Genomic DNA, 22,512 nt, shown 5'->3' on the forward strand with positions numbered 1-22,512 from the left:
GCATTTTACCCACCACATTTTGAATTTCAGGGAGTTTTTGTCACTTTTGGTTTCATTTTTGCTGTGAACCCCCTTATTTTCAGTTTATGGTCGACCGCTATCTGTAAGGCAGTAAAGCTAGTACTGTATACTAATTCTGTGAGGTAAAGTCGTTCTATACATTGCTTTTGAAAAAGAGGTTGAAGTGCTTGAACTGTTTCACATTTTGGCTCTAAAGCTGCAAAAGAAAAATTGCAAAACTCTTTTTGTACAAATATCATTTATTGATTTTTCATGCAATAGCTTTACAATTTTTTGAACTCAGTAGAATTGTTATTGCAAAATACAATCCCATATTACATACTAAAAGCTGTTAATTATTGCATATAAGAAAACTGCAAGAAGAACCAACAGTCTAAACTAAGCAATCTGAAAAGAATAGAAAAATGATTTCTATTTAATTTAGGAGTAGTCCTTAAGATTTACATGCAATGCATGTTGTACTACATATGCTTTCTGAATAGTGTTCTGTAACATAATAATTGTCATTGTGTTTTATCATTTATTAGTTGACTTTCCAAAATGGAATTGATGTCTGCCGTGGCGCCACACCATCAGAACAGAGAATAAAGTAATCACTTGTACTCAAACAGTCAGGTGTGAGCTTCAGACAGACAAAACAAAATTCTTTATTGCATCTAGAACATACAATGTTTTTACATTTCTCTGTGTTGTGTGTAATCATTATGCCACATGTTGGACATGCACGAACAGCTGGACATTCAATATTTCCAGCGTCTTTTAAAATTATATTTGCACAATCTCTAAGTAAATCCAGATCTTTGTTGCTGCATCCGTCATTGTCACATCGATCAGAGCGAGGACGGTGTCCTTTCCATTCTTTCTGACATTGCCAGCAGAACTCAAAGGTTTTCCCATTTTTAGCAGAACACACTGTGCATTCGACACAGATATTAGAGGAGTCGGACCTCTCGATGAACCAGTTACAACCAGGACACTAGAAAATATTTCAAAGTGATTCAATTATAAGAACAAATCTGACGTTATTCAGGTTTAATAAGGTATAAGGCATTTACTTACATTCTTGATGTCTACTATCTTTCTTGTAGCGTTGTTGGCAAGTGTTTCCTCAAAGTATTGTTGCTCTTCAAGTGTAAGTTTGGCTAGTTTACGGACTTCAGTGTAAGACCATTGTTCATGACACAAAGGGCACCTCAGATCCGCTTTTCCCTGCAATTCATTATTTACAAACATAAGAACAAAGAATCAAAGTACAGTCAAAGAATCTCAGGTAAATAGGAATCAAGCTTAAGACATATCAAAGTTGTGTCATCCAATGTAGAACTCATTTTAGTGTATATTCAAAATCGTCTCGGTTACTGTCTTAACCTCCGTTCTCTGATGGACACTAGGGGTCGAGAGTGGCGAATATGACACATGGGCTGAAAGTTTTATGCTGCATGTGGAAGAGGCATGGAGGAGTTGCTACAAGACACCACGACCGGGGGCAGAGGGCTCTGCCAAGGGAGACGCGTGTCTGCCAAGAAAGAGGGAGACCGTACCGCAGAAGATACGTCACAGGAGGTTATCATGAAAACCTATGGAGCACTTACACCAGTAATGAAAACATTTACATTTACATTTATGCATTTGGCAGACGCTTTTATCCAAAGCGACTTACAGTGCAATTATTACAGGGACAATCCCCCCGGAGCAACCTGGAGTTAAGTGCCTTGCTCAAGGACACAATGGTGGTGGCCATGAGGTTAGAACCTGTGACCTTCTGATTAACAGCCCTGTGCTTTAGCCACTACGCCACCACCACTCCACAATGAAAACATTCGTACACGTACTGGGTCTGACCACAAATTCCTCTGCTGAATTCGTGAGTCAGAGTGCTAGGAGGAAGAACATCCAGGGGTCACAAATTGGGAACACGCATGGGAGAGAAGAGCACACAGCTTCACCTTCTTGGAGGGGAAAGACACTATATGCAAGTGATACACCCGGCCAGCTGTCCGTGTAACGAAACTTACTTACCTGTTCATACCTGAAAGAACACGTGACGAAACCAGCTCAACCCGGAGATTATAGAATCTTGCAAAGGTATTGGTTGTTGCCCAGCCTACTGCTCTATAGATGTCTGCTAGAGAGATGCCGTTGGCCAATGCCCACAAGGATGGCACACTTCTCGTAGAGTGTGCTCGAACCCGCAAGGGGGCAGGCATGGACTGGTCTGGTAAGCCAGGGAAATGGCATCCACAATCCAGTGGGCAAGCCTCTGCTTGGAGACAGCGTTTCCTTTCTGCTGTCCACCAAAGCAGACAAAGAGCTGCTCAAAGCGTCTAAAGCTCTGTGTTTGATCCAAATAGGTGTGCAAAGCACGCACCGGACACAGCAACGATAAGGCTGGGTCTGCCTGCTCCGGGGGCAGCACTTGCAGGTTCACCACCTGATCCCTGAAAGGGGTTGTGGGAACCTTGGGCACGTAGCCCAGTCGGGGTCTCAGGATCATGTGAGAGTCTCCCGAACCAAACTCTAGGCACTCTTCACTAACAGAGAGTGCTTGCAGGTCCCCGACCCTCTTGATGGAAGTGAGCGCGGTCAGGAGGGCGGTCTTCAAGAGACGGCCTTCAACTCAGCTGACTCAAGGGGCTCGAAGGGGGCCCTCCGTAGGCCTAGAAGGACCACGGAGAGGTCCCATGTGGGAAAGAGGCGCTGTCAAGGAGGGTCAGGTCAACGTTGTGGTATGCTGCTATAGCAGCTACATAAACCTTGAGGGAGGAGGGGGACAGCCGCCCGTCCAACTTCTCCTGCAGGAAGGAAAGCACTGACCTGACTACACATCCCTGGGGTTAAACAGACGGGGTGCGCACTCTTGAGCCGCACTCGCCACACTCGCGGCGGCCCGGGCAAGCATGGCGGTCAGCTCCGCGTCTGCCAGCAGTCCGGTTGAGTCCTCGGCGTCTGACGGCACCAGAACGCTCTCCGATGCAGCGATCAACATCTCATCCGTCGAGTCCCGAGAGGGACGTTAGGCTGGCATTGAAGCGAGCCGTCGATCTCATCCCAGAACTGGGCAGAGGCAAACGAGTGTATCGGGGAGTGGGCGGTCCGTGGGGATTTACCCGGCGGAACCGAACCCACTGAAGCCCCCAAATCACTTTCAGCGTCAGCTGGGGCGGCCTCGTACCCTTAGGTAGGAGGACCGGCACGGGGGACAGCTGAAGTGGCTTTTTCCGGGAGGAAGAAAGCCGCGACCGCAACGTTGCCATGGTGATGTACTTGCAGTGAGAACATGAACCATCCACAAACGCTTTCTCAACGTGATCTGGGCCCAGACACGTGAGGCAGCGATTGTGGCCGTCGAGAGCAGAGAGGTAACGATCAGACCCAGGAACGACACAGCGACGGGAGGTCATCTTTAAAAAGACGCGTATTGAAAAAGACGTTCAGCGTCACCGTGTCTACTCTTTCCGAGTAAACATACTCTTTTTAGAGGGGAAATAGCTCTTCGTCGAAGTGCAATCTGCTGCGAAGTGCAGAGTGGAGAGGAACTGCTGGTAGTGCATCCCATATCCAACAGCCAGTCTCGAAGAGCTTTCAGTGAAGGTGAAAGGAACGGCAGTGGTATTCAGATCACTGAGATACGACCGCTCGGCTCCGAAGTAAAAATCTGACTAAATCCGCTGCCCAGACCTCTATACCCGTATGTCGGGGGAGTGGCATGCAAATTTAGAGCTCCAATTCGCCTACTTCTCATTGGCCTTTTCTCAACGATCTGAAGGTGTCTCGGGCTCTCAAGAGCGACCCCTAGTGTCACTTCATCGACACAACGTTGAGTAAGTGACAGAAGGGGAACTACAGTTACAAAATAAATAATTAAATAATAATTGTATTTACAACCCCAGTGAGCAAGCCGAAGGCGACTGTGGCATGGAACACAAAACTCCATAAGATGTTGATTAATGCAGAATAATAACCTTGGGAGAAACCAGACTCACCATGGGGGCCAGTTCCTCTCTGACTAACAGCAATATTACTTATGTATAGAGCAAGTCATGGTTTAAAATTATTAAACTAAGTGACATCATCTTAAATGCGACACTAACATTAGTGACCTTAAACAATAACAAGGCCGCTAGCTGTTAGTGACTAGCTCATTGTGCTGCATAAAGCAGTTGTTCATGGTGATTTTACACAAGTGTAACAGTTAACACCTCAGTTACAGCCATACTTAATCTAACATATAATGTTCACTAAAAACGTATCACTTACCTCGGTCAGCTGTATTCTACAGTAGTCTGTGAGTGTCTGCGGACCAGTGGCATGCCCACAGGATAATAACGCTCTTAAAAAGTCTGGTTCATTGTCGTATGGATCTGATTGGGAAATAGTATGTCATAAATATGTCTCAACATTTTTAGTGCCAGTCTTGATGCAAACACTTGAGATTTGGTAACTGCATATGGTCTAATATGCTTCATACATTAGTATCAATGTCACCTCAGATGGACTAGACCTCTTTCAAAAGTATTTGGGTGATTCAGTTTAGTTTAGTTTCAGTTTAGTTTTTTTAGTTTATTCACAATACCTCTTCAAACATTACAATAATACAGTTTTTAAAAGTACAGAGTAGATTGGGTACAGTACAGTGAAATGGGTCTCCCAAAGAAGCAAAAAAAAAGCTTATAAGTAGGGGCCCATAGTTCTTGAATGGGTAGATACTGACAAGGTACAGTGAGACACAATAAATACACACAAAAAAAATAAAAATTTTACCATGACATATGTTACAACAACATACTCACTCATACCAACATACACATACATCCCAGTAATCCATGAACATCAGTTTTTTAATAATTAAATATAGGTTAAGAAGAAATTATGTTTTAATTGAATTTGAAGTTGGAGATAGAGGGCAACACCTTAATACCATCATCAACCCTGTTCCAGATCTGCGGACCCCTACAAACAACACTCACACTGGTGCGCACATGTCTGCGATATTTTCCAAATATAAGTGGTTTGAATTTCGTTTGGTATGTATGCTGGGGGCTGGAGATAGGAACAAGATTACTCAATCTAGGGTTCAGGCTATTTACAATTTGAAACATTAAACAAGCATTATGATATTCATTTAGCTCAGCTAGACTTAATAACTTAAAGCGATAGAATAGAGGGCTGATCGGGGAATTTATCTCTAACCAGGACAACGCCCGTATGGCTTTCTTTTGCAAGGATTCAAGTTTTTTAAGATGACTTCTAAAGGTGTTGCACCATATCACATTACAGTAATTGAGGTGTGGTTCAAAGAAAGTTTTATACAACATCATAAGGGCAGACAGAGGAAGAAAATGTCTGATCTTATAAAACAGGCCAACATACTTTGATAATTTATTTACAAGATGGTCAATATGACATTTAAAACTAAGAGAGTCATCAATGAGGACCCCCAGAAATTTAGTTGAGTACACTCTTTTTATCACCTGCCAATTAATTTTAATCAGGCAGTGAGTAGTGTTTTTTAAAAAAGACGATTTTTTGTTCGAATTAAATAAAATGAAATTTGTTTTGCTGATATTTAGAGAAAGTTTGTTGCATTTAAACCAGGAGTCAACTTTGGTTAACTCTGAGTTTACTATGTCTTGTAGCATGTTGGTTCCTGTGTGATGTAAATAAATTTGTGTCATCAGCAAAGATTATTTTATGAAATATTTTAGAGGAATTTATAAAATCATTTATGTATAGAATGAATAAAAGTGGCCCCAAGTGGCTTCCAATAATTCGGTGACATTTTGGCTTTGAAAGTAAAAAAAAAAAAAAAAAAAAAAAAAAGCATTTTTTCATATAGTACATTCCTTTTTGTCAAAGATGTTTGACATGCATGCTGCTGTAGGGACATGAGGAAATGACACTATAGCCCAACAAGTTAAAATTAAAAATATTATATATATATATATAAATGGACTTTTAGGCCCACAGCAGTTTGTAGTATAAAATGCAAAGCCTATTAAATTAATCAATATAAATCCTAACAATAACTTGGACTGAGGACTTAAATGTCACTGAATTGTAGGAATGGCCCTTTTATAAGATAACTTTGCATTGGTTTCACGTTTCAGAGCAATAAAAAGTCATTTGAAATTTGAGCGGTGTTCTTCCTCAGATCGAAGGCAGTGGCGAGTATTAATGAAACGAAAGTAAAAATGGAGAGAGAATGAAACAACACATTTTATAGGGTGTAACACGACCTGTTTTATATTCAGACTCAGAACGGAACAGCCAATGTCGGATAATAATGCGAAGGAACCTTTAGCCCCAAATTAACAAGCAGCCTGTTTGTAATATAAAATGAATGCAATAAACAAGAGAAAGGAACAGGACTCGTCCCGAATGCGAAACAGTTACACCAACATAGACTTAAACTTACCAATGTCGCTTTCCCTTGTCACGAATGTAATGCCCTTCTCCGATCTGTCATATCGTTTTTCGTCATTTGACATGTTAAAAGTCATTTTTAATTGTCAAGTTGTTTTCTTCGAGTAGCGACCTTCTCTACTTTTTTGCATCGATCGACTGACTACTATTTTCTCTGTCCTCATAGATACTGAAAACCACGTGATTTATCCTCCCCAGGTGGGGCATCGAGTCAACCTCTTAAGAACTGCACCAGAGCGACGCAGATGAGAATGCAGATGACTCCGCTCGAGTCGACAGGTGGACAGTTCTGCGTCGATTTATTCTTGAACAGGTAAATATGTGATCTGCTGAATGCTTGGCAAAAGTGCTGTTGTTAAATGCTCAGACTGGAAAGTGAAACTGTACAGTGGGCTATAAAAAGCAATGCCTTCACCAAGCAAATTCTTTTTTTAAATTTTTTTATTAAAAACTGTCTTTTGTATTCTTAAGTAGTGCTAATGTATTTTGTTTAGATACATTAAAAATATTACAATAAAAAAACTTATCTGAGCTGTTCTGTATCGCTCAGTAAAGGAATGCCCACAATTCCTTCCTCAATGCCATAACACTCAGCTTTGTGTTTACAGCTTTATATTTATATTTAAGTGATTTCAAAAGACATTTTATACATGTAGGCTAATATACAAAACCAAAAACATACAACTTGACACTGGTGCATTTATTAACAAGAAAAAAACGTCTTCATAGATAGATGATACCACCGTCGTATCGTCAGCAAACTTAATGATGGCATTGGAGCTATGTGTTACCACACAGTCATGTGTGTACAGGGAATACAGTAGGGGGCTGAGAACACAGCCCTGCGGGGCTCCAGTGTTGAGGGACAGTGATGAGGAGATGTTGCTGCCCATTCTAACCACCTGATGTCTGCCTGACAGGAAATCCAGGATCCAGCTGCACAGTGAGCTGTTTAAGCCCAGAGCCCGGAGTTTCTCATCAAGCTTGGAGGGCACTATCAGTCAGTGTTGCAGTGTTCAACTGTCCTTCAATCTTGTCCCTGTACTGGCATTTGGCTGCTCTGATAGTTCTACGGAGGGTCGTAACTGGTTTGTTTATGCTGCTCCACGTACCCGGAATTAAAAGCGGAGGTCCGCGCATTAAGTGCCACATGAACGTCGCCAATAGTCCATGGTTTCTAGTTAGGGTGTTAGGGTAGATCCGAATAGTTTTGGTCAGCAATATATCATCTATGCACTTCCTGATGAAACACGTCATCAGTGTAACCTCGATGTCGTCATCAGAGGCAGACCGGAACCTCTCCAAGTCCGCATGATCAAAACAGTCTTGTAGCGCAGAGTCTGATTGGTCCGACCAGCACTGGATCATTCTGAGGGCGGGTGATTCCTGTTTCAGTTTCTGCCAGTAAGCGGGCAGAAGCAGAACGGAAGAGTGGTCTGATTTGCCAAATGGGGGGCGGGGGAGGGATTTGTAGCCATCCCGGAATGGAGAAAAGCAATGGTCCAAAACCCGGTCCCCTTGTGTGTTGAAGCTGATGTGTTGGTGGTATTTTGGTGCAATTGTTTTAAAATTGGCTTTGTTAAAGTCCCCAGTTACAATGAACGCAGCCTCAGGGTGTGTGGTTTCCTGCTCACCTATGCTCCCATACAGTTCCTTGAATGCCCGGTCTGTGTCGGCTTGTGGGGGGATGTACACAGCTGTGATAATGACCGCTGTGAATTCCCTCAGTAGCCAGAATGGTCGACACTGAAGCTTGAGAAATTCCAGATCAGGAGAGCAGAAAGACTTGATAGAATGTACGTTCCTCTGATCACACCATGATTTGTTGATCATAAAACATACACCACCTCCGCGCTCTCAGCTCGCAGAGCTTGTTGTCCATAGACTGAACATTTGCCAGTAGAATACTGGGTAGCGGGGGTCGATTTGCTTGACGTCTTATTCTGACGAGAACGCCGGCTCTCCTTCCCCTTTTCCGGCTGCATTTCCACTGACGGGCTGCCCAGACAAAGGGCTCTGCTGCTGTGTTTAAAAAGAGCGGGTCAGCATTGAGGAATTTAAAGTCCGGTTTTCAGTGTGTTATTGCAGAACCAATGTCCAAAAGTGTTTGCCTATCATAGACAACAAGGCAGACAACATCCAAGCAAAAAACTGCAATGTTGGGTTGGAGCTCGCAACGCAGCAGCCATACTCCTTGAACTCGAACCTTAGCTAAAATGTTCATAATTCCTTTAATGAATTGTCCCATTGAATTGAATGCAATAGTTACTGCAAGATTGGATTTGTGTGTGATTTACACCGACTAAACAGCCTGGTAACTCACCTTTTACATTTTTCACTTAAAGGAAATTTGTTCCTGCAAGCCGAAGACATTTACAGCAGCCTTTACATCGGACTTCACAAATCAACTTCCTGTCCTATGACTTGGGAAAAGTAAACCAAAAACAGTAAGTGATATTTTATCACCAGATTCTGGAATAATTGTCGTCACTTCATATTTAAAAGGATTACCAATATGGCATTTTCTTTTATTGATAGATTGGAATGTGCACAAAATAAATGGAGAAATTCAATTTCCCAAGGTAAGTTCTCATAACTCTCTTAAAAATGGCATTTTTAGATCCGCATGTCAGGAATTCCTATATATAATGCAGAATGCACCTAATCTAAACCTTAAATGAACATTAATGTATTTTAAAGCAAAACCAGTTATTAACACCATCTTGTAGAGAAAATGATGAGCTAGATTGGTTTCTTGTCTGGTAAACTTTTAATAATATATGGGTCAATGACATGACATGTATTTTTTGTGTCCAAATTCATTATTTTCCTAAAAAGAATTTGAATAAATACATGTCATATATCAAATGGATCTACAATATCTCCTTTATAAGAAACCCTTTTCATTTTATTGAAATTCAATAGATTTTTTGAGTTTTGGTGTTTGAAAGACAAATGTCAGGTGGTGCGACCGTCCGAACGTACAAGCAGAGAACAAAACTGAGATATAAATGTTAATTTTTTCAATAAAATTCTTAATCAAATATTTTGGCATGATTTCATGTTAAATTCTTTATAAATGAGGGGAAATAGTGTATCAGACCTATTTCAAAACTATTCTATTACTTAAAAAACTTTTGTCCGAAAAATGGAGGGCGACCGACATAAAAATTTTATGCAACGTTCCTTTAAGAAAACCAAGTCACAGCATATGACATCACACAGAAGACTCCAGAGGACCCCTTTGATGCAGTAACAAGATTAGTCACCCACCTATAAATATTAGATAATTTGACATTTTTGAGTAATGATGAGGTTGATTCAACTTATCATGTCAGGTGGTATGACCCCTGGAAAACTTTGAAAATGTGTTGTTATTATAAAAATGTGTATTTGATTTAAAAAATGTATGTATAACCTTGAGCACATGGTCAAATATTTGTATAGGCATCCAAGTTAATGCCTGTTATATCAAAGTTAGATCATATAATGTTGTTCAACACAGTCTCATAAAGTCACTTGAGCAGGGTTTCTCTTTCTTTCTGGTGTACAATCTAAAAAGTACTTTATTACTGTTTTTCATTTCAGTTATTTTCGTTGTTTCTCTTCAATAGCATGCTATTTGATTATCTGATTAATCAGAAGAACTCACCATATTTATGAGAAAAACTCAACTTTATGCAAGATGTCTTTGACCTTTTCAAGATAACTAGTCAGCTATCTTGTGGGGTGTGCATCATGTATATTGCTTAGCAAATTAGTTTATTAGGTAGCTATAATGCGTACTGCTAAAATACAAGCAAGAATAATAATAGATGGGTAGGAAGTTGCTAACAAAACAAACCAGACCAAGAAATAGCAATGCCATTCAAATACTTACTTAAAGTCTTCATCTTATCAGTTTCATAATAAGTGACTTCAGGACACTTTAAAAGGTAAAACACTGAATTCAACTTCTCAGTTATAATGTTAATCAAGTAAAGGTTAATCCAGCTATAAGAGGGGAAATTGCAGAATAATGTAGTAAAACTTAATTTCTTACCTATCAGAAACTTAGGAAATGTTATAAAATAAATATGAATCAAACATAAACAGAAGTTAAAACTAAAACAAATGTAATATTGAGCAATAATTATTGGAATTAATTGATTAATCCTGTCTTTCATTTTATTTTTTCTCTTTAGATTTGAATGTATCTGGGCTGAAAACCAAACCTGTATTATTTTTACTTACAATTTCACATCCGTCAGTCATTATTCTCCATAATTATTTCAGTATAATAGGATTATACGGCAGGAACATACAATCAAATAATCCAGTTTTTATTGTGAGAATGGAGCCTCGTAAAAGATCCCTTGACACAAATGTATATGAAGGTCAGTGCTTTAAAGGTAACACAACATATTGTGGTATATTTATTATTCATTATAATTCTAATTATTGTTATTATTATTATTATTATTTGTTTTTACCAGGTCACCATCAACCAGATGATTTGGCAACACCAGCTAAAATGATGAAAGGTACTGATCTTTCTCTTTGCATTTATACCAGAAATATGATTAAACAACATTTCCCCTTTATTTTGCCCCAATGCATATTCTTTACATAACAAAAACCACATGCTTAGCCTGACTTAGTTTTAAAAAAAAGATGACAGTGAAGCAGTTTATATTATTGTTCATATAAAGCATTTATAATCTACTAATTTATTTGATATATATATACAGGTGAAACTCGAAAAATTAGAATATCGTGCAAAAGTTCATTAATTTCAGTAATTCAACTTAAAAGGTGAAACTAATATATTATATAGACTCATTACAAGCAAAGTAAGATATTTCAAGCCTTTATTTGATATAATTTTGATGATTATGGCTTACAGCTTATGAAAACCCCAAATTCAGAATCTCAGAAAATTAGAATATTGTGAAAAGGTTCAGTATTGTAGCTCAAAGTGTCACTCTAATCAGCTAAACACCTGCAAAGGGTTCCTGAGCCTTTAAATGGTCTCTCAGTCTGGTTCAGTTGAATTCACAATCATGAGGAAGACTGCTGACCTGACAGTTGTGCAGAAAACCATCACTGACACCCTCCACAAGGAGGGAAAGCCTCAAAAGGTAATTGCAAAAGAAGTTGGATGTTCTCAAAGTGCTGTATCAAAGCACATTAATAGAAAGTTAAGTGGAAGGGAAAAGTGTGGAAGAAAAAGGTGCACAAGCAGCAGGGATGACCGTAGCCTGGAGAGGATTGTCAGGAAAAGGCCATTCAAATGTGTGGGGAGCTTCACAAGGAGTGGACTGAGACTGGAGTTACTGCATCAAGAGCCACCACACACAGACGGGTCCTGGACATGGGCTTCAAATGTCAAACGTCTTACCTGGGCTAAAGAAAAAAGAACTGGTCTGTTGCTCAGTGGTCCAAAGTCCTCTTTTCTGATGAGAGCAAATTTTGCATCTCATTTGGAAACCAAGGTCCCAGAGTCTGGAGGAAGAATGGAGAGGCACACAATCCAAGATGCTTGAAGTCCAGTGTGAAGTTTCCACAGTCTGTGTTGGTTTGGGGAGCCATGTCATCGGCTGGTGTTGGTCCACTGTGCTTTATTAAGTCCAGAGTCAACGCAGCCGTCTACCGGGACATTTTAGAGCACTTCATGCTTCCTTCAGCAGACAAGCTTTATGGAGATGCTGACTTCATTTTCCAGCAGGACTTGGCACCTGCCCACACTGCCAAAAGTACCAAAACCTGGTTCAATGACCATGGTATTACTGTGCTTGATTGGCCAGCAAACTCGCTTGACCTGAACCCCATAGAGAATCTATGGGGCATTGCCAAGAGAAAGATGAGAGACATGAGACCAAACAATGCAGAAGAGCTGAAGGCCGCTATTGAAGCATCTTGGTCTTCCATAACACCTCAGCAGTGCCACAGGCTGATAGCATCCATGCCACGCCGCATTGAGGCAGTAATTAATGCAAAAGGGGCCCAAACCAAGTACTGAGTACATATGCATGATTATACTTTTCAGAGGGCCGACATTTCTGTATTTAAAATCCTTTTTTTAATTGATTTCATGTAATATTCTAATTTTCTGAGATTCTGAATTTGGGGTTTTCATAAGCTGTAAGCCATAATCATCAAAATTATATCAAATAAAGGCTTGAAATATCTTACTTTGCTTGTAATGAGTCTATATAATATATTAGTTTCACCTTTTAAGTTGAATTACTGAAATTAATGAACTTTTGCACGATATTCTAATTTTTCGAGTTTCACCTGTATATATATATTGATATGTATTTATTTTACATTGGTTTTTGTATGTACTATTCTTAAGCTTTTTTTATATCATAACCTTCATAAAATGGAATTTCTTTATTGTTGTTGTTACTCGTATTCTTATTTATTGTTTACAGCTTCAGAAAAGATAGAAACACCAGAACTGCATTTACAAAGAGCAAACTCTTTGCCAAAAGATTTTCTGAAAGGAAGATGTATCGAACATGAAAGTCCTCCGTATAACAACTGTACGGACACTGAGAAGCCTCACAATCAGTCACAGAAACCGGAGCAAATTATTATTCAAATTGATGATGATAATTCTACAGAGAGCGATCTTCTGGAAGATTCACCGAGTCTCCTGAAAAACACTGAGACTGCAGAAACCCCCTCATTATTCCCAACAGCTCCAGAAACTGAAATACCATCAGTTGATAACCAAAATAACAATCAGTCAAATCTAAACGTGCAATCTAGTGCAACTGATGGGAGCTCTACGGCAGGACTGAATAGTCCGTCTGAGATGTCTGATAATATATCTATTGATTCACAGAATATATCTGAAGAAAATCCCTTTCCAGCTAAAAAAAGAGGTACGATTTAATACAAATGTTCACAATCTGAACCAATGCTGAAGAAATCCCCAGTTCACTCATGTCAATGATTCCCTTTGCAAATCCTCTGAAATAAAATCCATGTTGAGACAGAAGCAGCTTGAGAAGAAAGTAATGTTGCTTTGTAATGGATGTATAGTTGAGATTATTGATCATTTCTTTGATAATCAACAACCGTTTGTTCATTGTTCACAGAAACACCAGATCAACATTCTCAAACAGGAAATTGTTGTTCAGAAGAGGATGTTCCAACATTCCTGAAAGAAGGAAGTCCTCAGACTACAAAGACCAAAGGGAGAAACCTTCAGACAAAACCGAAAACTAAACAAACCAATACTGCCATCCAAAATGGTAATAATTACAAATCTACAGAGAAGAATCTTCCACAGCATCTGCCAAATAGATTATTGATCATTTCTTTGATAATCAACAACAGTTTGTTCAATGTTTGCTTACATGAATGTCATAAATGTAAAGTCATCATTTCTTTTCATATTTAAGAGTACTGTGGATTGCAGAATCAAGGAGCCACGTGCTATTTGAATGCAGTGCTGCAATGTCTTTTCATGACTGAAGATTTCAGAAAAGCTGTGTTGAAGTTAGTTTGGCTTTGTTTTCTTGTTTATTTGTTTTAGTCTTGTTAGATCCGATTATTATAGTAATGTGTGTTATTAATAACTGTTGTCTGTTGCAGGAAAAGTTGGAAGCCAAAAAGTGTTTCTATTGAACTTAAACATTTATTCACATGCTTGAGGTCTAAAGACAGAAGTGTCTCTACAGAAGGAATCACAAATGCTTTAGCCATTGGAAATGGTACATGACTGATTATGTGCTAAATGTGTTAAATTAATGTTTAGTAGTTGCATTTCTATCACCATCTTATGAAACGCATGTAGAAAAATTGGCAATAATAATTATTATAATAATAACAATCAAACTACATGTGACTTCTTTCCCCACATAATATTTAGCGGACTTCACTTCCATGTTGAATGCTATATGTTAAAGCCTCTGAAGATCTAATGAAAGTTGTATTTATTTAAGTTTGTGAGGAGCAGGATGCAGCAGAATTTTTACAGAAGATATTGAGTATGATTGAACCTGAGCCATCCGAGGTAATGTCTGAATCTACTGTAAGTAAATATATTATATTATGAATCCTTCATCATTGACTTTCAAAATATTTTAAAGATATTCCATGGAAAGAAGAAACACTCAAGCACCTGTCTACAGAGTCAGCATGAATCCGTTGAGGAAATAAATTCATTTTGTTTTCTGGCCATTGCCATGGACTCTGATCAACATGTGATTAATGTGGTAAGTATATATTAAATAATGTCATATGTGCTTTAAAGCAAAAATATCACATCAACTATTGTTCACCAACTGGGCTTGTGGGGGAAATATGTTGCTACATGCATATGCAGTTTCCAGTGAAATATACACTTCTTTTACTTGCATTAAGATATAAATCAACCAATACAATTTAAATGAACAGTCTATTTCCCAAGTCCTCTGAAACCAGACGATTGCTTTGCAAATCTCACTCATTCAAATTACTTTATTGACAAAACATGTAAAACCAATAAAATTTGGACAGAATTCCAACTTTTACAGAATGAAGACTTAAATTGCAGTCGGTTTCTCATGCAAAACGTCTGTATGACTTCAGAAGAATTGGAATGTAGCACATTGGTTTTATGGACATATAGTCTCAGTTCTTGTTCCCTTTCAGTTTAAGATTAGCCTGAGGGTCAACTGCTTGAATAGAATTAACATATTCTAGACTTGTTTGTTCACATCGCTGGAACAGATTTGAACTTGTGTTGGTTGGTCGACTAATTTCCCTAAATTAATGTAAAGTGTGTACAAGCCCATTAATATTGTATATTTACATTTTAACAATTGGTTAATGTAGACAAATTATTACTAATTTAACATGAGACCAGGCTGAAAATCGTCTCGGTTACTTATGTAACCTCCATTCCCTGATGGAGGGAACGAGATATTGTGTCGATGTAGTGACAATAGGGAGCCTATATCTTGAGAGCCTCAGTTACCTCTTATCTTTGAGAAAAGACCAATGAGATTTGGCGAACATAATTTGCATGCCCCTCCCCCTGACATACGGGTATAAAAGGAGGGAAGTGTGCGTCTGTTCAGACAGGTTTTGAGCTGAGACGTTGTGTCTATGTAGTGACACGAGGGGTCCCTATTTAAAAATGGCACAACACTTAACGTGTTACATGGACTGCTGATACAGGTGCAAGCAAGCCGTTGCTTGCGAAAATAGCAGGTGCATCAGACGGCACGTAACCTTCCCCAACGCCCCAAGAGACATCATATAGTTCCTCACATCCCTGAGGAGGGAAGCGACATAACTAGCCTGGGAGCAGGCCGTACCAGCCGCGGCCTTTTCTCTCTCTATGTTTTCTCTCCATAGAGTGTTAGGTGCAGTTGGGCCCATCTAGCGCTATAACACACATCGGGGAAGGCGTTCTTTTCTGATCCTATTCTTTCAGGGGGAAAAGACCCCACAGAGATGTCCTGCCCAACAGGGGAGGTTAACATGTGGCAAAGACGTCACATGGGCTTACCAGCCACACATGGAAGTGGCTCAGTGGTAGGTCCTGCCTCGACAGGGAGGAACTCTACAATCACTGCAACCGGGGCCAGAGGCGGAAAATACATCACAGGAGATTTTGGTATAATCAGAAACTTTGGAGCACCTATTCCAGTGCAGGCAAGTCGGTGCCTGCTGTGGGTCTGGCTGAGAACTTCCTCCACTGAGTTTGGAGCCAGAGGGCTAGGTAGGAAGGACACCCAGGGTCTGTGACTTCTGGACAGGACTGGGGGAGTAGAGCGCACGTCTTCACCTCAAGGGAGGGGAAAGGCGGTATGCGTAAGCGATACACCCGGCCAGCTGTTGTCACCGTATTACTGAATTCTATGTGTTCGGACCTATCAAAACACGGGACGAGACCGGCTCAACCCTGAGATTGTAAAATCTTGTGAAGGTATTGGGTGTTGCCGAGCCCGCCGCTCTGCAGATGTCCTCTTTGTAGAGTGTGCTCGAACCTACAAGGGGGCAGGCACAACCTGGGTCTGTTAGGCCAATGCAATGGCGTCCATGATCCAGTGGGCAAGCCTCTGTTTGGAGACAGAGTTCCCTTTCCGCTGTCCACCAAAGCAGACATAGAGCTGCTCCGAGTTTCTAAAGCTCTGCGTGCGATCCACTGGACACAGCAATGCTAAGGCTGCATCTGCCTCCTCCCAGGTTAGCGTTTGCAGGTTCACTACCTGATCCCTGAATGGGGTAGTAGGAACCTTCGGCACGTAGCCCGGTCGGGGTCTCAGCATGACGTGAGAGTCTGCCGGACCAAACTCCAGGCAAGTGTTGTTGACAGAGAGCACTTGCAGGTCCCAAAACCTCTTGATGGAAGTGAACACGATCAGGAGAGCTGTCTTCAAGGAGAGGGCCTTTAGTTGGATTGAGTCAAGCTCCTCAAAGGCCTAAGAGGACAACAGGCATGGCCTGGGAGGGTTCAGCACCCAGAACCTGATGATCAGGTCATGCTTCCCTAATGACTTACTGTCCATTGCATTGTGGTGAGCCACTATGGCAGCTACATAAACCTTCAAGGTGGAGGGGGACGGCCGCCCCTCCAGCCTCTCCTGCAGGAATGAGAGCACTGACCCAACTCTGCAGCTCTATGGGTCTTCAGATCGGGAAGAACACCAATTTGCGAATAAGCGTCACTTTAGGGCTGCCTGGTGGATGGAGCTCTGGCTTGAGTGATTGTGTCTGCTGTGACGGCTGGTGGTAGACCATTTAGATCTTCCGCATCCCGTCCAGGGGCTAGACATGAAGGTTCCAGAGGTCTGGGCGCGCATGCCAGAGGGTGCCCCATCCCTGAGAAAGAAGGTCCTTCCTCAGGGGAATTTGACAGGGAGGTGCTGTCTCGAGGAGCATGAGATCCGAAAGCCAAGTCCGGGTGGTCCAGTGAGGGGCCACGAGAATGACTTGTTCCTTGACCTCCCTGACCTTGCACAGGACTTGTGCATGTAGGCTCACTGGGGAAAATGCATATTTGCCTGGTCTGAACGATCTTCAGCACTGACTGTGCATGCTCGCTCCTGAGGCGCGCTGTCATTGAGACTGAGTCTAACTCCATGCGGAGAAAAGAGATCCTCTGAACCGGGGTGACCTTGCTCTTTTCCCAGTTGGCCCGAAGCCCTAAACGCTGAGGTGTGTGAGCACCAGGTCCCTGTGCGCACAGAGCAACTGTTGAGAGTGCACTAAGATTAGCCAGTCGTCGAGGTAGTTGAGTATGTGAATGCCAACTTCCCTTAAAGCGGCAAGAGCTGCCTCTGTGACTTTTGTGAAGACTCGAGGGGACAGGGACAGACCGAAGGGGAGGACCTTGTACTAAACGTCTGTGACGGGGTAATATTGAGACGTGAAAGTACGGATCCTTCAGGTCTACCGCCGCAAACCAATCTTAAATTATTTTTTTTTATACGTTTCTGTTTTAGCATCTTGAACAGGAGTCTGTGTAAGACCCGGTTCAGAACTCGCAGCTCCAAGATAGGCTGCAACCCACTGCCTTTCTTGGGTACGATGGAGTACGTGCCAAAGAAACCCTTCTCCATCTCGGCTGGAGGGACAGGCTCTATCGCGTCCTTGCACAGAAGGGTTGCGATCTCCGCACGCAGGGTGGAGGCGTTTTTGCCCTAAACCGAGGTAACGCGGGCGCCGCTGAAACGGGGCGGGCGCCTGGTGAACTGAATGTGCAATCTAGAAAAGCCGCTAAAGTGTGCTGTATTTCTAACAGCGTATGCTCTTTATAGGTGAGTGGAACAGCAGTGGGTTTTACTCAGCTTGCTGAAACTCAACCGCTCGGCTCCGAAGAAAACATCTGTCTGAACAGACGCACGCTTCCCTCCTTTTATACCGGTTGTCTGGGAGAGGGGCATGCAAATTCTGTTCGCCAATTCTCACTGGCCTTTTCTCAAAGATAAAGAGAAAAGGTAGAGAGAACATTTTTCTCACCTGATTACTGTAAATTCACATCTGTATTGGAGAAAGCATGATTTCTACTCACAGCAACATATTTCAGGTTTTTGAGTTTTGTTTTTATTTTCCCATGAGACCAGGATGATTGCTTGTCTTGTACCTTTATTCTCACATCTGTATTTTTCAGCAAAACAGTTTTAACTCACAGTTTGAAGCAACACTTCAGGAGGGAGAGGATCAGTTGTTCTGTGAAAACTGCAAAATGATGACTGACATGAAATTTGTGAGCTTTACATTTGATGTTTTCTGCTGCCTTCCTGTGTGTAAAAGCAATATGAAATACGAAAACTTGAAATATCAAAACTGCTTGTTAGTTGAGAGACAAATGTTACTGACTATCTAAGGTCATGAAGAGTATAAAGTTGACTAGAGATTACAGTAATTACTTTTTCATGTGATTACATCAGGGTTATATTCAATTGAAATGTGCTGAATTTATCTTAAATTACATAATGATATTTTCTTTCAGAGTTACACCATTCTTCAAGTGCCACAAGTTCTGGTCTTACAGATGCAGAGGTTTTATTTGGATTATAACTCTATGACTTTCTTGAAAAACAAACGTGATGTTGAAATTCCTCTCCATTTATCAGTGCAGGTATAAATATATTGTCATTTAAAGACTGTGATTTTTTTTTATTTTGTGTCTATTTATCTCTGACTATTCATAAGTTTTGATACAGCTTACAGCTTGTCTGACCTGCTTGTATATGAATATGTGCAATAACAATATGTGTGTTTTGATATATTTATGAAATGTTTTTATTCAGGATGAGGGTGGAGTACAGTATGAGTATGACTTGTATGCTGTGATCAATCATTCTGGATCTCTCAGTGGTGGACACTACTTTGCTGACATCAAGTCATTTGAGAACCAACAGTGGTATCAATTTAATGACAGCAGTGTGTATAGGGTGTGTTTACTTTCTCTTTTTAATGTGTTCAATAAACAGTTTCAAATGTACAAGTCCAGTGACTATATGCATATTGTTTAAGTTCCCACATAGGTCACAATGCAAACTTACAAACAATCTGTTTCTCAGTTTAAAAGTTCTTAATTATCTCTGGGTGTCAAACATGATAAATGAGTCTTTTTCCTTCTATTCTTGCAGATTCAGAAGTTTGATGGTGGCAGGTAAGTTATTAATTACCATCATGTACAGGCACTAAATCAAAGATGCACTTCAACAACAAATTTGCAGACTTGGATTTTATTAACAAATGCATTGTGGCATTATCATTACAGTGTTTATTTAAAGTTTTCTTTTCTTTTTTACAGGCACTTGAAAAAACACTTTGTCTCTGACATGGCATGTTTACTTTTCTTCAAAAGATGTAAGCAAATATTTAAATATTGTATTTGATGGTGATATCAGAAATCTGTCTTAGTGCAAAAAGTTACCTTAGACTGAAATAATATAACATGTTAAAACTATAGCAAATGGTTTATATTTGTGATTTATTTTTACAGTAATACAAGCTGACAATTATATAATTCAATATAAGAGGTCTGAGCTGAAGTTCAGTTTATAAAGACAAAAACGTGTGTGGAGAAACTGATCTGCTGTATTTTGGAAGCCTCTTCAGATTAATGAAATGTAGCAGCTCATTTGATAATACTTGAATATGTAGAAAATAAGCTTTTTTTTTTTTTGCTTCTTTTTGTTTTTTCAGCTTCAGCACAACCCAGAGCACATACTCGGAAAGAAATGGATATTCCAAGCTCAACCAATGTCATGACATCAAGCAAATCCGAAAGTCCTTTGAATACTTTGACCAAAACTCACAACTGTACAAACACTGAGAAGCCTCACAATCAGTCACAGAAAACGGAGCAAACTATTATTCAAATTTATGATGATAATTCTACTGAGACTGCAGAAACCCCCTCATTATTCCCAACAGCTCCAGAAAATAAAATGCCATCAGTTGATAACCAAAATAACAATCAGTCAAATCTAAACGTGCAATCTAGTGCAACTGATGGGAGCTCTACGGCAGGACTGAATAGTCTGTCTGAGATGTCTGATAATATATATATTGATTCACAGAATATGTCTGAAGAAAATCCCTTTCCAGCTAAAAATAGAGGTACGATTTAATACAAATGTTCACAATCTGAACCAATGCTGAAGAAATCCCCAGTTCACTCATGTCAATGATTCCCTTTGCAAATCCTCTGAAATAAAATCCATGTTGAGACAGAAGCAGCTTGAGAAGAAAGTAATGTTGCTTTGTAATGGATGTATAGTTGAGATTATTGATCATTTCTTTGATAATCAACAACCGTTTGTTCATTGTTCACAGAAACACCAGATCAACATTCTCAAACAGGAAATTGTTGTTCAGAAGAGGATGTTCCAACATTCCTGAAAGAAGGAAGACTTCAGACTAAAAAGACCAAAGGGAGAAACCTTCAGACAAAACCGAAAACTAAACAAACCAAAACTGCCATCCAAAGTGATAATAATTACAAATCTACAGAGAAGAATCTTCCACAGCATCTGCCAAATCTCCAGAACACCAGTGCTAATATTACTGAGACTAAAGAAAAGTCCTGGCAATGTCTGACAGATAAATCTGCTCCAGAAACTGAAATGCACTCAGTTGATAGCAAGAAGGAAAATCAGTTGAAACCAAATGTGCAATCTAGAGCAGCTAATTGGAAACAAGTTAATTATTCAGATACAAAAACTGTGTACATTAACCGCTGTGAATCTGAGCTAAACTCTGATCCAAATACAGCTAATGATGAGGGACAGAGAACTCAAAGTAGCAGTCTTTTGGAAACAGATGAATCAGCTCAGACAAATGAGCGTTCACAAAATGTCAGTCGGAGGATATCTATTATTTATATTTTAATTATTCCAATTGTTTTTATTCTTCTTCTTCTTGTTCTACTTCTTACCTTGGTTTGACACATAGACAAATACTCATTCAATATTAGGAGAGAATTTGATAAATAACAATTGAATCTGAGCTTGTTTTTCTGCAGATGATTCAATAAGAATAGATAAACAAAAATGATTGAATTGATTTAAGTCCCCTCATCCATGTCTTTGCATAATGTGTGTTAGCATTTAATCAAAATCATCTCAATTGAATTAATTGTTTTTCTTGTTTTTATTTGTGTTTGTTGTTTTTGATCTGCGCTTCACTGTCTTCAATTAAACTGGAAGTATGTAATTATTATGTAGTGTGTAAATATGTTTTTTTTTTTGTGCGTGTTTATACACAGTAAAGACCAATATGATTCTTAAAGGTTGTTATAGAAATGTAATGCTGAGAAGACTGACTATTCCACTGAGATGGAAAAAATAACATAAATGTACCTTAATAAATTATGAGTTTTTTTGAAAACATTCGTGATGTCCTTTTATTTATTTATTTATTTTATTATTTTCAGTTGTATTTTAATTTTTGTTCTTACAAAAAATAGCATAAATTAATATACATTTTAGTTCATATTTATGAATAGGTTAACTTAAGAGAAATCAATATGAGGACAATTTTCTTAAGATCATGCAGGTCTTACTAAGAAGATTTATTATGGCATGGAAATTAGAATCTGATTAATTTCATCCAACAATAACTGATTATTAGTACCATAGTCCATAACATTTTTCCTGACGTTTTATGTTTGAGATTAAGCTTCTTGTACATCTTGTGGCATTCAAACTTACATGGCAGGTCTTGTGTTCAAAGATAATACTGATTAACATGAATAGTTTCTCTTCTGAGAAACAGAAACTGAAGACCTGCAGTCCCTGAGTCAATGTTTGTTATGTCCAGTGAAAGGTTTTTTCTGCTGGAGGAGTGTTTCTACAAACAGGAAGTGACCTTGATTGAATCTCGTTCCCTCTGTTTGTGACACATTTGTTCCTTCGTCTTCTTGTATTACTGGTTCCTAAAAATGTTACTAAACAAGTAGGTAAAATTAGCTTCAGGAAAGGTGAATTTGGCTGAAAGGTGAGAAGTTTTCATCCCTGGTTTAAATATCAGCCCAAATCTGATATTTCCTGTCAGAGAGATCTGTTTGAGTTTGATGGGGTGAAAGATTTAATCATTTAAGCCAAAAAATGAATGCTTCAATGATAC

General features: G+C 39.7%; 2 protein-coding genes across 2 annotated transcripts; one reads left to right on the forward strand and one right to left on the reverse strand.

Moving 5' to 3' along the window:
- Positions 1-304: 304 nt before the first annotated feature.
- Positions 305-6,603, reverse strand: LOC127640257 (E3 ubiquitin-protein ligase RNF19B-like). The gene is made up of 4 exons (XM_052122717.1): positions 6,437-6,603; positions 4,279-4,382; positions 1,081-1,230; positions 305-997 (listed from the first exon to the last, which is right to left on the reverse strand). Exons 1-4 carry the CDS (start codon positions 6,519-6,521, stop codon positions 545-547), a joined length of 792 nt encoding a protein of 263 aa, XP_051978677.1. The 5' UTR covers positions 6,522-6,603; the 3' UTR covers positions 305-544.
- A 1,111-nt stretch (positions 6,604-7,714) lies between these two features.
- LOC127640214 (uncharacterized) lies at positions 7,715-21,712 on the forward strand. The gene is made up of 18 exons (XM_052122669.1): positions 7,715-7,749; positions 8,790-8,891; positions 8,983-9,026; positions 10,629-10,820; positions 10,920-10,967; positions 12,861-13,316; positions 13,533-13,688; positions 13,839-13,935; positions 14,032-14,150; positions 14,382-14,452; positions 14,529-14,654; positions 18,542-18,637; positions 18,884-19,012; positions 19,185-19,328; positions 19,527-19,549; positions 19,694-19,749; positions 20,089-20,505; positions 20,722-21,712. Exons 1-18 carry the CDS (start codon positions 7,715-7,717, stop codon positions 21,330-21,332), a joined length of 2,922 nt encoding a protein of 973 aa, XP_051978629.1. The 3' UTR covers positions 21,333-21,712.
- The last annotated feature ends 800 nt before the right edge of the window (positions 21,713-22,512 follow it).

The sequence above is a fragment of the Xyrauchen texanus genome, chromosome 49, assembly GCF_025860055.1.
Source record: "Xyrauchen texanus isolate HMW12.3.18 chromosome 49, RBS_HiC_50CHRs, whole genome shotgun sequence".
Lineage (NCBI taxonomy): Eukaryota > Metazoa > Chordata > Actinopteri > Cypriniformes > Catostomidae > Xyrauchen > Xyrauchen texanus.

Excerpts from the sequence above, each read along its gene's own strand:
- LOC127640214 (XM_052122669.1), top strand. The coding sequence starts at position 7,715 with ATGTCGTCATCAGAGGCAGACCGGAACCTCTCCAA. Across the intron at positions 13,936-14,031 it reads TTCAGAAAAGCTGTGTTGAA|GAAAAGTTGGAAGCCAAAAA; the intron begins GTTAGTTTGGCT and ends TGTCTGTTGCAG. Across the intron at positions 18,638-18,883 it reads TGATGACTGACATGAAATTT|AGTTACACCATTCTTCAAGT; the intron begins GTGAGCTTTACA and ends ATTTTCTTTCAG.
- LOC127640257 (XM_052122717.1), bottom strand. The coding sequence starts at position 6,521 with ATGACTTTTAACATGTCAAATGACGAAAAACGATATGACAGATCGGAG. Across the intron at positions 4,383-6,436 it reads GACAAGGGAAAGCGACATTG|ATCCATACGACAATGAACCA; the intron begins GTAAGTTTAAGT and ends TTTCCCAATCAG. Across the intron at positions 998-1,080 it reads AGATAGTAGACATCAAGAAT|TGTCCTGGTTGTAACTGGTT; the intron begins GTAAGTAAATGC and ends AATATTTTCTAG.